The sequence below is a fragment of the Amphiura filiformis genome, chromosome 5 (assembly GCF_039555335.1).
Source record: "Amphiura filiformis chromosome 5, Afil_fr2py, whole genome shotgun sequence".
NCBI lineage: Eukaryota > Metazoa > Echinodermata > Ophiuroidea > Amphilepidida > Amphiuridae > Amphiura > Amphiura filiformis.
This window is the reverse complement of record NC_092632.1, coordinates 22,189,075-22,204,732: the sequence shown is the minus strand read 5'-3', so window position 1 is coordinate 22,204,732 and position 15,658 is coordinate 22,189,075. Positions and strand designations below refer to the sequence as shown.

Below are 15,658 nucleotides of genomic sequence, written 5' to 3'. Positions count from 1 at the left end.
GTGAGTAAGCTTTGTTAAACATCATCAGCTACTCTCCACCTGGCTAAAAACTCTTGTGTGCACAGCATGCTGAAAGTAAAGTGTAAGGACCTGTATGTAATTCTTGGATGATCTACTTCTTACTAGAGTTCTTAGATTGTCTGCTTTAATTGGCTATATGTCCAATAGAAGTTAACCTTAGCTTTTAAAAATAGATTCTAACCTTAGAACCTAACCCTAAATCTAACCTCTTGGATAGTAGCAGTATTCATAGTCTTGTCTCCCTCAATTAGAGTTTATACCTTTTAGTTGTCACAGAATGTAAAGAAACTTCTTTGGAGACTAACATGTTGCCTTGTAATCAGTTTACATCATTTAGCCCAACTTCTTGCCCCAGGCTTCTTGCATCTACATCTATCAATAATACACAGAAATTAATGTGCAATCCATCTTTTGTCATGAGTAAGATGTGTTAAATATATAACTTTGTCTTTATTAAATGTGCCATTTTCAGGATATATCAACATATGTGTGCTAAATCCAAAAATGTTGTATTCAAATTATATGCCAAATCTGACAGTTTTTTTGGCTCAGCAAATTCCTGAGTGCAAAGATGGTGTCATCTTGTGTTTACATGATTGAAGTCATGCTTTAGCTTTTGATGTTTTTCACTTCTCATTCACCTATTATGATCCATTTATTGTATCAAAACGACATTTGTTCCAATATTAATAGCCACAAAATATGATTTGATTTTTTTTAAATTGCCAACCTGTAGGAACGGGATGGATAACATGAGTGTATCACTATTGTGGAGTCAATATGACATTATTGTATGTCACATATATTTTCAAGACATTTTTTATGGAAAATTTAAATGGGTTTGTTATTTATGAAATTGGTGACAAGAACTTGAGAGAGGTTTTATTGACAATATGATGACTGTATTAATCTTCTCTTGTTAAAATTGAGGTTTGAATAGCTTGAAGGGACATTCAGGGATCCATCAATCCCAATCTTAACTCTTCCCCAATCCCAGACCTGCCTCATTTGGGGTTTACCAAAGTGAAAAAGAGGGACAGTTCTGTTTTCTGAAAATTTCGGTGATTACAAATTATAATGTAAACTTTAAAATTTTGCTATAGCATTTTCTTTAGCCTATTGTGATAAATTCAGACCTGCAAAACCTTCTGAATTCTGAAAGTATTGCACACCTCAAGTCTTTGAATTTGTCGGTAACTGGTTTTTTATACATGTACAAGGTTTTGGTCTCAATGTCCTTCTTTCTGACTTCTGTAGGTTGGCAGGTCTGCAATCCCCACACATCATTTTTTTCTCTTTTAGAATATTTACTAATGTAGTAACTATTAAAATCCAGCAATTAAAAAGCTAGACACTGTGTTTTCATGTCAAGAGAGACAAATCTGAAATCTCTGCCTGGGCATAAGTAATTTTGTGCAAATCCATTATGGGACGAGATCTCAAAGACAGATGTTATCTCTCGGTTTTCTTCATATGTTGTTGATATGGTTTAAGGGTATTTCCCCGATTCAATCAATCATTTTATGGCTTTTGTTGTCCTCGCTGGATCAAGCAAATTCCCGATTCAGGATCTGCACAAGCATGTTAACAAAAGCTATGTTTTCAAATGCAAACCTGGATTTATCAACCATTAAAAGACATTTGACATTTTGTGTATCAGTTGATCCATGTTGAGGCTTTTATGATGTGACATTTATTGTTTTTGCTGCTTGTGTATAGATGAAGTACATTGAAGTGTGTAATGTATCATGCCATGTCAAACTGTTTGCATTTGTTATCAAGCTATTGCTGAGTAATATCTTAATGACATTTCATTTGACTTGTTTTTCTTTCTTTTTTAATTTAGAATAAAAAGAGGGGAATGTATGTGTAGAAATATGATGAGTTCATATGCAAAATGTGATATGTCCAAAGGCTGTAATTTGAAAGTGGAGGTCTGGCGTTAGTATATAGGAAACATAAGGCAGCGATAACATATATCGCATTGAATCTTGATCTTGATCTTGAATCTTGATCTTGATCATTGTGCCTCTGAACTCTGCACTTTGTCTTATAGTGGTATTTGAGGCACTTTGGAAGTGCTCTATGCATGGTTATTGTTTTAAACAGATTACCGTAAAAACTCGATAGTTATCATATGTGCTTACTATCAAGCGCTTTTGAAAACATAAAATTGTACCAAAGTCTGGCGCTTTACCAACTGAGCTAATGGGGGTTTAGACACACATTTGCAGGTTGACTTGTTCGTATTATAATTAATATGTGTTTCAATGATTTGCTCAAAACCCTTTACACTTTTGTGGATGGGGCTCTTCATGTTTGCATGTTTTAAAAGATCTCGATAGTAAGCACATATGCCAACTATCGAGTTTTTATGGTAATTGAGTAGAGCAAAGCGCACTTATCAATATGCCTTTTGTTTGAAGCAAATCGGACATACGATTTTCAATATCAATTTATATTTTCTTTTTTGTTTTGATCTTATTGTTTTTATCAATAATCAATTAAGTTAATGAGCTAAAATGATTGAAAATGCTCATATAATTTTTGCCAATATTTTGCTAAAAATCCATGCATAAATGTTCAGGGTACTTTTATTTTGCATACCTGTGCCATAAATCTTAGTCTAGCCACCCACTAATTTGCATATTTGCATAATTAGCATATATGCAAGTAAGCTCATTATGCAATTGTGCAAATTAGAGGGTGGTTAGACAATATAAAACATCAGAACATATTAGAAACAATTTGACCAAGTTTTGGGTTGGAGTGGTGGTTGGGTTGGAAATCAATGCTCAATAAGACAGTTTAAGAGTTACATGTGTATGGATTCATCTTATAATTTGAAAGAGGCATTTCCTGATCCATAGCTTCATCCCTCACTTTTCTCAAAATAACTGCGATTTTTATACCACCAGAAACATCTACATAATGTTTGTGTGCAAAAAAGTTTTGCAGATTAATTTGCGTAGCAAAAATATTGTCAAATATGTATTTATGTTCTGTTAACAGAACAAAATTATAAAACAATGGCCTATGGAGCAATGTAATATACATAATCATGCATAACTCGCAAAGGCAAAATCAGAATCAACTGAAATTGTGGAAATAAACCTTTTATTTTTGAAAGAGGATGCTTGAATTACAAAATACTCAAAAGCATATTAATACTTTTTTGTGCACACTATATGATATGTTCAAGAATTGACACACACATAGTACATTTTGAATGAAATTTGTGGAGAATAGCTCATATTTTCAAAAGGAGGGGGCCATAAACAATGCACAAGATAAATTTGGTTGTATAAATCAGTACTTTCTGAATAAAAACAATCAGTCAATCAATCAAATTTAATCAATCAGTTAATCATATCCTAACTATTACATTTGTATGATTTATTTCAGAGGCATTCAGCAGTGAGCAGTATAGTTCAGGAAGAGATATAATATCATCCCGAAGCTTTGAACTTAAAACTACCAGAACTCCTCCATTCTTAGCAATATTTAAAAAGGTAATTAGCTTACGAGTCCCGTCACAATCCATTCCCGCATGCGGACACCAATAAACCCAAGTATTGTTTACATCAGCCTTCTTAGTGTTACAATAAATCCACATTTCGCATAGTTGCTTCAAAGTACCCAGATGGTTAGAATATTTAAAAAAAACCAGTCAAATGTAATTTATTTTTTACCAAGTCAGTCTGGTAAAAATTATAACAATACTGAATGGCTTATGTAAATATTGCATGGCAAAAAAGGTGTTTCATGACATGGTTCAATTAGCCCCACTTGAAGCATTTATGATTTTTCTGATAAACAGTGTAGTAACTTGTGAAATTAATTACCAGAAATGACATCTAATCACTTTTATTGAAACATCAATTAAATTCATGTAAACAGTAGTTTTATTGGACATAAACAAATAAAAATGGTTAATAATGTATTTTTCTCCACTAAACAATGTTAAGCAGTTGGTGAACATAATGAAATAGGTATTAATGTCCTGTTCATATTATAGAAGTTTACACAAAGTTCATTATGTAGAGGTCAAGTGCATCAACCGCCACTCCAACCCAACTTATCCTGCTATGTAATATATTATTGTTGTTTTTTCCAGATCTGGATACCTGCTGTTCTAGTGATGTTAGTATTTTTAGTAACTCTGGGATGCTTTCCTGGTGCTACCTCACAAATAGATGCATTAAATTGGAAGAGTAAGTTGGAATGATTCACTGAACAAGTAATCTATACATTTGTTTCACCTCAAATTGGTTAGTGCTGATGCTCAATGAAGTATATTAACTGCTAAACACACACCATGATTATACCGTAAATGTTCGCCTAATGGTGCCTAAGTGCCCTCCCATAAAAAAATCCCACCAGCAAATAAGGGTACATACCCTTGATTTTTGTTTGGGATTTTTTAGGAGGGAGCTCTCTATTTGTACATGAAATTTACCCCAATGCAAAGGAGCCCATGTGCACCATTAGGCGAACGTTTACGGTAGTGTGTCTCACCTCATGTTGAAAGTAACACCATGGTAGATTTTGCTGTGGCAGATTACAATCAATTTGTTTACATGGTTGCTTGCGTTGACAGCATATGGCAAGTCGCTGTGTATTCGCCGCATGGAATTAGGTTAGCGTATGAGATTCTAATCTGCCGCTGTGAAATCCAACATGACGTTAATGTCAATTTTAGATGAGACATACAGCGTGTCCCAAAAGTAACTTAACATTGTGAATTTGCCATATCTCAAATACTTCTTACTTTATACCAAAATGGAGAACATATTCACATAGATTGATCTTTTAGAATTATTCTGATACCAAAAACAGCATTATTGATGACCCCTTGACCTTACTGTGGGACTGTACATATGTGTGTATCAAACTCACAAAAGCAAGCTCTTTGCAATGTTCTTTCTTCAAGCAAATGAATGATGTGCTTCCCTGAACAATGAGTTGGTTCACTCACTACACTCGCTACATTTAGGGATTGCATGGCCTAACATGACTGCTGTTTTAGATTATATTTAGGATATATTGACAATATTAAACTTTACTTTAAAACAGTTTAAGTGAAGATGAATTTCCTATAGATCAACGGATTCAGATGGTATGGTTCTTTGCCGAGCTCAAGTCGGACAAACTCACTGTTCCTTAAAGCAAAGTTTAAGGAACGTTTTAATGTAAATTATGCACCCAGCCGAAATACAACCCAGCAACTAGTGCAGAAATTCCTATCAACTTGATCTGTTCATGATCTACCTCGGGCAGGACGAGGAAGAACAGGAAGATCGGCTACAAACATCGATGTCATACGAAGAGCAGTGGCGAAAAGCCCAAGACGATCAGTATGTCGACTTTCAATGGAGAACAACGTACCGCGTACAACTGTTCATCGAATCCTCAGAAAAGATCTTAAGTTGTTTCCATATAAAATCCAGATAAAAAGAAAATGAAGATTACGCAATGAAAACAAACAAACAAACAATCAATCAAACAATCACACAAACACAGCCAAATTAAACAAAACAGATTTTAAAACGATAAAACGTTATATCGTGATATCAAATGACGAGACTTATTTTGCGTTTATAAAAGTGGGTTTTACGTTACGGTAGATATTCGTTAATTTCATGCCAGAGTGTCATGACCACATAAGCATGTTTGGTATCATAACATTTCTAAAAGAATTATCTACATACTGTGCAATGTTTAACAACACTATTAACCCAATGCAAGTTATGGCAAATTCACAATGTTAAGTTACTTTTGGGACACCCGGTACTATAGTCTGGAAAAAGGGGACATACAATTCATGCTGTGAAATCCAACAAGTGGTACATGCCATGTTCAGATCCATAACTACATTTTGCTGGGGAGGATGCTCTCAAATTTTTTTTCAAAATTCTGATTTTTAGAAGATTGCAATTTACTTTACATTTAAAATTCCTTACAAGAATTCGAAGCCTTGGGTGCTGCATTTATGATAAAATCTGAGAATTTTATAAAATAACAATTAACAAGTAATTTTGATAATTTAAAGAAAAGTACCCTTTTGTTTCTAACTCTTTGTTTTAACCTGTTGATTGATTTCAGGTCAATACTTTACTCCTGTTACTTGTTTCCTACTATTTAATAGTATGGATTTTGTAGGAAGATCACTGCCTGGATTAATTCACTGGGTAAGCACAAACAAAATATGTATTCCCATTGCATAAAGCCATTTTGGAGTTAATGCTCTGCATGCTCATGATATAGGCGTCAACATAAACAGATTTGCGATAAGAGCTATCTAAACAACCACTGAACCAATACTAGGCTTGTTTGTACTTATTTTAATGCATTTTTTCATGCTGATTCCAAATATGGTCATGAAAATTTACCTTCTGAAATTATTGAATTAAAACAAATTGAAACTTGTTGCCTGCAGTCGACACCCGGGTGGAGAGAGTTCTCATACTTCTGTTGTTTCAGAACCATAGCACAATGTTTTGTGGGTCCAAGAGTTAAAAAAAAAGGGTAGGGTAGGGCCTATTGTGGGTGGGTGGGGGTTAAGCCACTACAATATTTTGTTTAGGCTCAGTTGGTAAGGTGTTGGACTTTGGGGGCCAATTGAGGTCATTGTTGATTTAGGGCACCAAAGGTTAACATTTTGTCATTTATTCTTTATGATTTGTTGGATTTTACTTTTGGACACAACTACATTTGTGTATAATGGCATGTGTGATATTAATGGATGTGAGGTCAAAGGCCATTTAGGGGTCATTTGAGGTCATTTTACTATTATGATCATAAAAGTTGCCGTTTCTGTTCTTGTAATTCAATGGGGACATGTTTCATGCACCACATAATTTACTGATCTACTTGAAATTAATTTTAGAGGAATTAAATTTATGAATCAATTTTTGTTTTCTAGCCATCAGAAAAACAGCTTTGGTTACTAGCCATCTTCGTCATCATGCGAGCGATCTTCTTTCCCCTATTTGCATTTTGTAACATCCAAAGTGATGCGAGAACGACTACGGTGATATTCGATCATGATGCATGGCCGATCCTCTTCATGACTGTGTTTGCATTTACCAATGGCTATCTTGGAAGTCTCTGTATGATGTATGGACCAAAGTAAGTATCATGGCAATTGGGTATTTCATTTTTCTTCTTCGATTTGCAAGGCTGTACACGTCTTTGGGAATAGCATTCTTTAGAATAGTAATCACCACCCCAGTCTTAATCCAAACCATAGCAAATCTCTTAATCCTTACTGTTGCTCCTTTGCCTGATGGTAAATTTCATTTACAACTGGAGAACTCTCTCTGAAAATCCCAACAAGAATTAAGGGTCTATGCCCTTATTGGCTGGTGGGATTTTAGCGGGAGGGCACTTTTAGTTTTTGCCTAAAAGTCCAGTTGTCAAAGGAGCTTATATGCGCCATTAGGCGAATCTTTATAGTACTAACCTTAACCTTAATCTTGACCTTGAAGTCTGAAACTCAGCTTAAAGCCTAGCCCTTATCCTGATGTCTTGGGTATTTTAGGGACATTTATATGATGAGATAGTGTTTGTTTTCATGACCTATTTTTACAAATGACACCACATAATTCAATTCTGCATTGTTATGCTTTCAGATGGATTTAAACTCAATTTCACCATATCAATTTGTTTCAAATTACATCTATCAAAAGCTTTGCAATCACAAACTTAATGTAATAGAGTTTCAGAATTTCAGGTAGAACGTTTAAAGATGTCCGACTGTTATTTCCACCAACAGGCGGCACTTGATATTATGTTAATTGTGTCTTTCTGACAAAAACATACAATTGTAGGCATAGATGATGTCATGTTCATATTCTTATGTATGGTCAACTAATTACTAAAATCTTTATTTAACCTGTTGTACGTAGTAAATATGCACATATAATTGAGTGAAATGGTGATAAAAACTGAGTACTTTTCAAAATTATATATAATCACTGATTCAGATTGAAATCACTATTTTAATAAAGAGCAAGCCTTGTATTGTAGTTCATTTCAAATTGAGTCAAACAAGATGTTGTGGTCTATAGATTTTAAGAAACCCAAAATTATATTTTCAATTCAAATTCAAGGGCTAAATTTTGAATAGTCAAAGCATGAACAAATTTTGACTTTCAAGTTATATCATCAGTCATCTTTCAAATTTGCAAAATCACAACATATTTCATCATTTTTTTCATAAACAGCAAAGATTTCTAAAAATAATAAACTCTGAGACTTTGTCAGACTATTTTGGTCTGTGTTGATCATTGCTATTTTTGAGGTTGATCAGAATACATGCTGAAAACATTCATTGAATCATTGTGTTTGAAAGATTGAATAAACATCTAATCAATAAATAGTGGAAAATGTTTCATTCCAAAACTTCATGTGCAGTTGGGGTTGTGAAAAGGGAATATGTTGAAGATCTGTTTTCCACAAACTCTACCTCAATAGTTGATCATCATTTGGCGGTATTGTTCATCACACACACTCACTGCTTGCTTATCATATTCCATGCATCTTTCTCCTCCATCTAACAGGAAAGTAGGTGTGGATGAACACATGGAAACTGCCGGTCAAATGATGGCGCTATTCTTGGTGTTTGGTCTTGCTTTTGGCTCACTACTATCGGTACCTTTTGTGGACAGCATTTAATCATCTCAGCATTCCACTCAATGTAGGTTTGTGCCTGGCTGGCTAACAAATTGTTGCAATAAATGTTGGCATTGATTAAAGATTATTGTGTGATTGAGTGAATGAATGAGCCACAAGTTAAGTGTTTAGGAAATTTCTTGATGTTATGGTAGTTAATTGATTGTTTGGTTGAGTAAGTGAGTTGGTATGTGAGGTGACAGGTGAGTTGGTGGTTAAGCAAGCGAGTGTTTGAGTGGTTGGTGAGCGAGTTGATGGGTGGGTTGGTTTTAAAGTAAGCAAGTGAGTGAGTTAGTGAGTGAGTAGATGTTTGATCAAGTGAGTGATTGTTTGTGTTGGTGGTGAATGGATGAGTAGTATGAATGACTGGGTGGGATGATAATAAGTGAGTTAGTAGATTTGTGGTAAGTAAGTGAGTGGTATGGGCATGTGGGTGTGTGGGTGGTAAGTAGTTGCCCACGTCCAACTTTGTTTCATCAGCACAGACATTGACTGTTATCATACTGACATTTCTTTTAACAGAATACTGCTCTCCTCAAAGTTGTACAATAACCTGTCGTAAATCATGTAGCACAAATTCACTTACTAATTTCAGGTCCCATGTATCCTTTCCTACATTTTAAACACAATGATCTGATTCCATTTGTTTAAAAAATCCTTGCAAATGAGATATTTTGAAAAGAAATACGGCCCTATGAAGTCTACGACACTAGAAAAATTACGATTTTCACACAGATTGGTCAAAGTAGTCTCTCCGTAGCCAGTTTGGTTCCGCTCCCTACACACAAACAGGAGGATGGATCGGAACCAAACTGGCTGCGGTGAAGAATATGTGATCATGTGACCTTAGTCACTACCTCAATCAGCCTCATTAGAAATCATTACAGCTATTGCTCAAAGCAGCCTCTTGTTTTGTCAATGAAAATGTTCTTCAAGTTCTTAGGTATGTGTATACTTATATATTGCATTGAATGATATATTCTGCGGAAAAGTTCGTTTCCGCAGTCCATTGAATTTGTGTGGAACTGCACTTGCTATCGGGGAAATGTACGTAACCATTCCCCACCGTAGCACGATAGACATCCATTTGATAAAGGATGCAAAGGTGGGGTGTTCCTCACTAGTGGTGAGTAAGTGGAGTAAGGGATATTGTTGTGTGAGTTGAGTGTAGTGTTGGTTGGTTGATTCATGATGTATTGATCAACGGAGCATATTAATTGAGAATTGATTAACTGACATTTCCATGTTACACAGAAATATACATTGCTTGCTTTTTGATCATTTGATTCAGACATTATTTCAACTCTTTATCAACACACAGTGGCTGAATTCAGTTGAAGTAATCAATATTTCAATACATGTGCTTGTAGTGGTATATACCAATGACCTTATCATTACATTTGTTTCATGTGGACAACATTTTATCTTTGAGGTATATAAACAGAGGAAATTTTTGTTTTCAAATTCAGACAATTTCAGATGATTTCATTTTATGACCAACACCATTTTATCAAGTCAGTCTGAATTTATTTTGGTCAGTTTTTACCAGCATATTTTGGATTTTGAGTAGCATAAGTTTTGTTATGAATCATACAATGTAGTGTGTGGTATATGTACAATACTCAATAAGAAACTTGAACTCCCTAATTGTTTGTTTTCTATTTTCCTCTCTCAGATTTGTACAGCATGACTATCAGGAGACAGCAGGTGTCATGATGTCTCTTGCCTTGGTTGCTGGATTAGCCATTGGCTCACTCACTTCTGTCATTTTTGTCAGAGGCTTTGGAAATTGGATGTAGGAATGTTGACTGTTTGTAAACGGAATGAATACTGAGGCTATTTAAATCGGAGACAAGAATTTTGGTATTCTTGTCTCAGATTTAAATGACATCTATGCTATTTTTTCTCTAGAGCAGTAAGTGATGTCCATGTGCATTCAGGATGCAGTATAATGCGAGGTTTTCCTCATACACAGGTGCATGTTTAAAACATTGATTATGTGCATGTACGAAGATGCTACTTTGATGTGTTCTCATCACTGACTGCAGTAGAGAAAAAGCAGTATAGCTGTTCCCAAAGAAAGATGTATGGATGACTATGCTTGATGGGATCACAGCATTCCACAGGCCATAAGTTGGTACAGAAAGTGTGTAATATCATCATGATTTGATACACATAGCTATTCATCCACATGTGAAATACATAGTTACAGTGTTGCAAAAAGTTTATATTAAGCTATATTACCAAGGCATGGTGAATTACTCTCTCATGCCAACACAAGTGCATATAGTAACAAGGCTGGCTAAGATAGAACCATGAGGGAAATGTACATCATTATCAGGTTTTCTACAAGGCATCTTACATTTCATTTGCCTCAGAAACAGTCACTGTACTCTGTTTAAACTTGGACTGCTTTAGCTTGTTTCAAGGCATGATTTTGCTGATTTTAACAGGTTTTAGAATCACCAAAGTGCTGAAATTGCTATTTTCAAGAGCCATGCCCTTAGTCTGAAATAGCAGCCATGATCCTGTATGTCTAATCTCTAGAATTACTACTTGTGATTGATCAAAAATCTGCCTTGGGTTAAGGGCTGGGGTATGAGCGTTTGGACAGTATTTATTTTGGGACATTAGAGCACATCAGACATATCGAATTGCATTCTGAATAACGAAGAATGTCATTCTGATATCAAATAATTTTGATTTTTGAAATTCGCAATTTAATACACATTTTATGGCAAATCATTAAAATTGATATTTTTGATATTTAACAGTACTTGAAGTAAACTTTATAAATCTGATGATTTATAATTAAAGTGTATGTAGGTGGGATGAAAAGCCGACGATCAATTGAAAATTTTGACCTTTCATTATTGAAGATATGGATTTTTTTCCCAAAACACGAAAAAAAAATTAGGTCTTTTTGGGAAAAAATCCATATCTTCAATATGAAAGGTCAAAATTTTCAATTGCCCGTCGGCTTTTCCTTCCTGCTACATACACTTTAAGAATATATCATTAGATTTATATAATTTACTTCGAGGACTGTTATATATCAAAAATTTGAAAAATATCAAATTTTTATAATTTGTCATAAAATTTGTATTATATTGTAATTTTCAAAAATGAAAATTATTTGATATCAGAAAGACATGCTTCAGTATTCAGAATGCAATTCGATAGGTCTGAGGTGCTCTCATGTCCCACAAAAAATACTGTCGAAACGCATAATAAACGCTCATTTTAGATCCCTTAAGCTTCAATATTGTACCATATATTTGAAGAAATGTATCACTTCTGAAATGGACTGTGTTTGTGTGTAACGTAAACTTTGAAAAGTAGCTTATAACTGTCAACCAGGGCATTTGACATCAAATGTACTTACAGGTTTAAAGAGGTTCAGACCCTTGAAGTAAATGACATTTTGAAAAGAAAAAAGGTGTATTCTTGTGGGTTATTGTTTTCTTGTTTTAAGAAACATTCTTATTTTAACTCTTGAAACAGATTAATCAGGATCATTCATAGTTCATAAGATTGATAAAGGTTCTTTTTCAGATCCAATAAAATGATACTACTCACTCAGAAATATTTCAATTCCTATCAGGAATCTTGTTCACTCTGGTACTGGTGTTTCTAGATGTTTTTAGAACCGGCAACACTTCTGTCAGGTTTTGATGACGTCACCAAACTTTCTTGTTGCCAAGAATTTATGACCTGGTGAGTGAGTAGTATCATTTTATTGGATCTGAAAAAGAACCTTTATCAATCTTCTTCTTATTTTAAGATTTGTTTCCAAGGACTACATGCTGATTGGACTTGTAGTTACAAAGTTGGTAAATCTGTAAAAGTGGAAAGAGAAGTAATAGTTTAAGATAATCTATTTTGTCAACTCATACAATAATATAGTCAATTAATGCTAACAATCTAATAAACAACCAACACATTGGTAGTCAAATGTATTTAGAATAATTGTAACACGCTTGTTTCACAATATTGTAACCAATATCTGCATAGCTGTCAATCAAACTATTGTATGTAGTAAAATGTATTTGCTATTCAGAAACTGGGAAACATTATGACACGTTGTTTGTAATATCTTTGTCTACAACCTTCTAGCAAAATGTGCTCACTAATTTTGATATCAGGGTATGGAATGTACGTAGATGTCACTATGGGTGCACTTTACCAGGAACTCGATCAGGGGTTGATTGCCCCAAATATGAGCTGGATGTGCATGATTTTGCTCAAGAAATAGGAATGAGGACTCAACATAATACCAGATGAGCTTAGGGGGGGGGGCTCAAGTCTGCAAACCAACCTTGATATAGGGATTGTTTATATTTGCAATTATTCAGCTTGTAATTTGTCAATATGACTGAAATATTCAAGTGTAAGATGAAGCAAGGAAGTAATATGGGTAAATTTCAAGCTGGGTTTCAACCTCTCATATAATGTCACTGGGGATTTATCTATTTCATCTAAAACTACTTTAAGAAGTATACGAGTGGATATTCATACGTACATGTAGTGGTAGATAAAATGAAGTTTTAACTTCAACCCTACACTATTTTTCGCTCACATGGAAAGTTTTCACTAGTCCGACAAGTGTCTTCAGCAGATGGTGATGCTGTGATGCTGCTAGTCTGGACTAGTGAAAACTTAGTGTAGTTTTGAATTTAAAAGTTTAATTTACTTTGAAAAGATATTGCCTTAAACTTGATGAACTCACTGCCATTTGTGTGTAATATCAACATGTTTTATTTACGCTGAAAATAGTGGTTAGAATGTAGGAAGCTTGCGCCAGGCATCGAGTGCTTTAAAACTACTTTATTTTGCAAGCATGTACACAGGAACTTAATTTGGGGAATTCAGACATTCAAAAGTATGTAAAAACTTGTCAAAATGCACAAATCTGGGCTCCACATGAAGTCAAGTAATTTTACAGTACTTCAGTTTTAAAAAGAACTTACTAGTTTATTCAACCAAAGTTGTAAATATATGATTAATATCTGCAATATATTAGTACCTGCAATATATGTTTGTTGTAAATTCATTTAACAGAATGGTTACTAACTATCAGCCTTGGATTGAGAGGGCAGGGAGGGGCCTCAAATTTCCATTGGTCATATAGAATGTTAAATAAAGGGAGTAGTCCAGTCAATCTAAACAAATTAGTGGTGTCACCCATCACTAATTGCAACAGAATTTGTTTCACTTTTATACATTTTAGAGATGTCCCCTGAACATCATACCAAAAATATACTAAAATATACTTGGTGGAAAGGTAGTTTTTGGCGGGAAAAGGTCATACAGGGGTCAAATTTCAAAATTGCTTTAATCTTTTTAAAAACTATACCAAAGCATTCCTCTAGTCTTAAGGATTCAGAAAAAGTATAGTTTGTCATATCTGTGAAGTACCATTCTTAAGTTATAAGCAAAAAGGTCAAAGGTCAAATTTTGGGCTCCACGGCTGTCAACTTCAAAAAATGCTCGATCTCTTTGAAAATGGTCTCAATGTGTTCGTCCTTTAAAAACACTCCAAAATAAGAATAGTTTGCCATATCTTGGATGTTTCATTACCTAGGTAGCAGGGTAAAAGAGGTCATTGACCATTGAACTCTATTGACCCCGACCTAGTTTTTGATGTTACGCATGTAATTAACCATTGCCTAAACAGTGCAAATACTCTTTAAATGAATTATGTTTGCAAGCCGAACAATTTGAGACCATTTTGGTTAAAATCAGACAATTTTTAGTTTTTTTACCTCTGTTGAACCCTACATTTTACCTTTGACCTTTTTGGTTATAACTCAAGAACCGTACATCACAGATATGGCAAACTATACTTTTTCTGAATCCTTATGACTAGAGGAATAATTTGGTATAGTTTTTAAAATGATTGGAGCGATTTTGACCCCTGTATGACCTTTTCCGCCTAAAACTACCTTTCCACCAAGTATATTTTAGTATACTTTTTGTATGCTGTTCAGGGGACATCTCTGGCATTCATATAGGAGTGAAAAAAATTCTGTTGCAATTAGTGTTGAGTCAAAACCCACTTTGACTGGACTAGAGATGAAGAAGAATTAAATTTCCTACTAAAGAGTGTGTGAAAATGTTGTTTTGAAATTATGATAGGAAAATAAAGGGTCTTAGTTAGTCGCCATTATTTTTTTAATCAAGGTATGTTACCTTGTACCATCAGTGTAAGATCCAGTTTACGCTTGGAAAAAGTTGAAATGTGATTTAGACTTAATTCAGTACCGAATTGCCAGGTATAGTGTAAACAGGTACAGTAGCTATTTCATGATTTGATGTTGCTGAAGAGCATCATTTCATCTTAATTGAATTTGATGTGGTTACTATTGAATTGCATCATTTGTTAGTTTAAACAAAGTCAGATTTTTACGCATGTTTTTCATGCATGTTTGTTAAATACTTATCAAATTTCCCTGACAACGACTCCAATTTATGACCATAGGTAATCATCTTTTGCAATTTAACTTGAGGTCCAACTCAAATTTTTCTATTGTAAATAATGGTGTAAAGGGCAAAGCTCAGACATCAAATCAAGATCTTTTTGTATATTATTTGTTTATTATATTTTGTGTATATTTTCTTTACATATAATGAAGTTAAACAACAGGACAGAATTTGCAATGTTCTGAGTAGTTATATTATGTCACAATGAGTACAATTTCTCTTTTGTTTGTAATGTAGTTTACTGAAATGCACTTTATGGAGTAGACATTCTATAAATTATTACCTATTTCCTTCTGTTCATTCAAATAATGTCTTTGTACTTTCCTGTTTGGTTCATTGGTACAACTCACCAATAAAAATTGCCTATGATATTGCCTTATTGTATTAGATCTAACAAAATGAGTCTTTTGTCAGAAAAAGAAGAATTTTCACTATTTGATTGAATAACACTGCCCATTTTAGGGAAGAAAATTAGTTT

At 34.2% G+C, this 15,658-nt stretch overlaps 2 protein-coding genes across 3 annotated transcripts in view; both read left to right on the top strand.

Annotated features, from left to right (window-relative positions):
- Positions 1 to 11,280, top strand: part of LOC140152802 (equilibrative nucleoside transporter 1-like) — a 97,677-nt gene extending 86,397 nt beyond the window's left edge. Inside the window, exons 10-15 of one of the 2 annotated variants that reach the window (XM_072175300.1) lie at positions 3,427 to 3,533; positions 4,139 to 4,235; positions 6,127 to 6,212; positions 6,947 to 7,152; positions 8,586 to 8,722; positions 10,373 to 10,512. In XM_072175300.1, the coding sequence (XP_072031401.1) occupies positions 3,427 to 3,533; positions 4,139 to 4,235; positions 6,127 to 6,212; positions 6,947 to 7,152; positions 8,586 to 8,700 (611 nt within the window). In that variant the 3' untranslated portion in view covers positions 8,701 to 8,722; positions 10,373 to 10,512. Of the gene's footprint in view, positions 1 to 3,426; positions 3,534 to 4,138; positions 4,236 to 6,126; positions 6,213 to 6,946; positions 7,153 to 8,585; positions 8,723 to 10,372 lie in introns of both variants that reach the window. The other variant, XM_072175301.1, reaches the window with a different exon arrangement.
- Positions 1 to 15,658, top strand: part of LOC140152801 (probable methylmalonate-semialdehyde/malonate-semialdehyde dehydrogenase [acylating], mitochondrial) — an 80,802-nt gene that overhangs the window by 7,411 nt on the left and 57,733 nt on the right. The gene's annotated exons all lie outside the window — the stretch shown is intronic.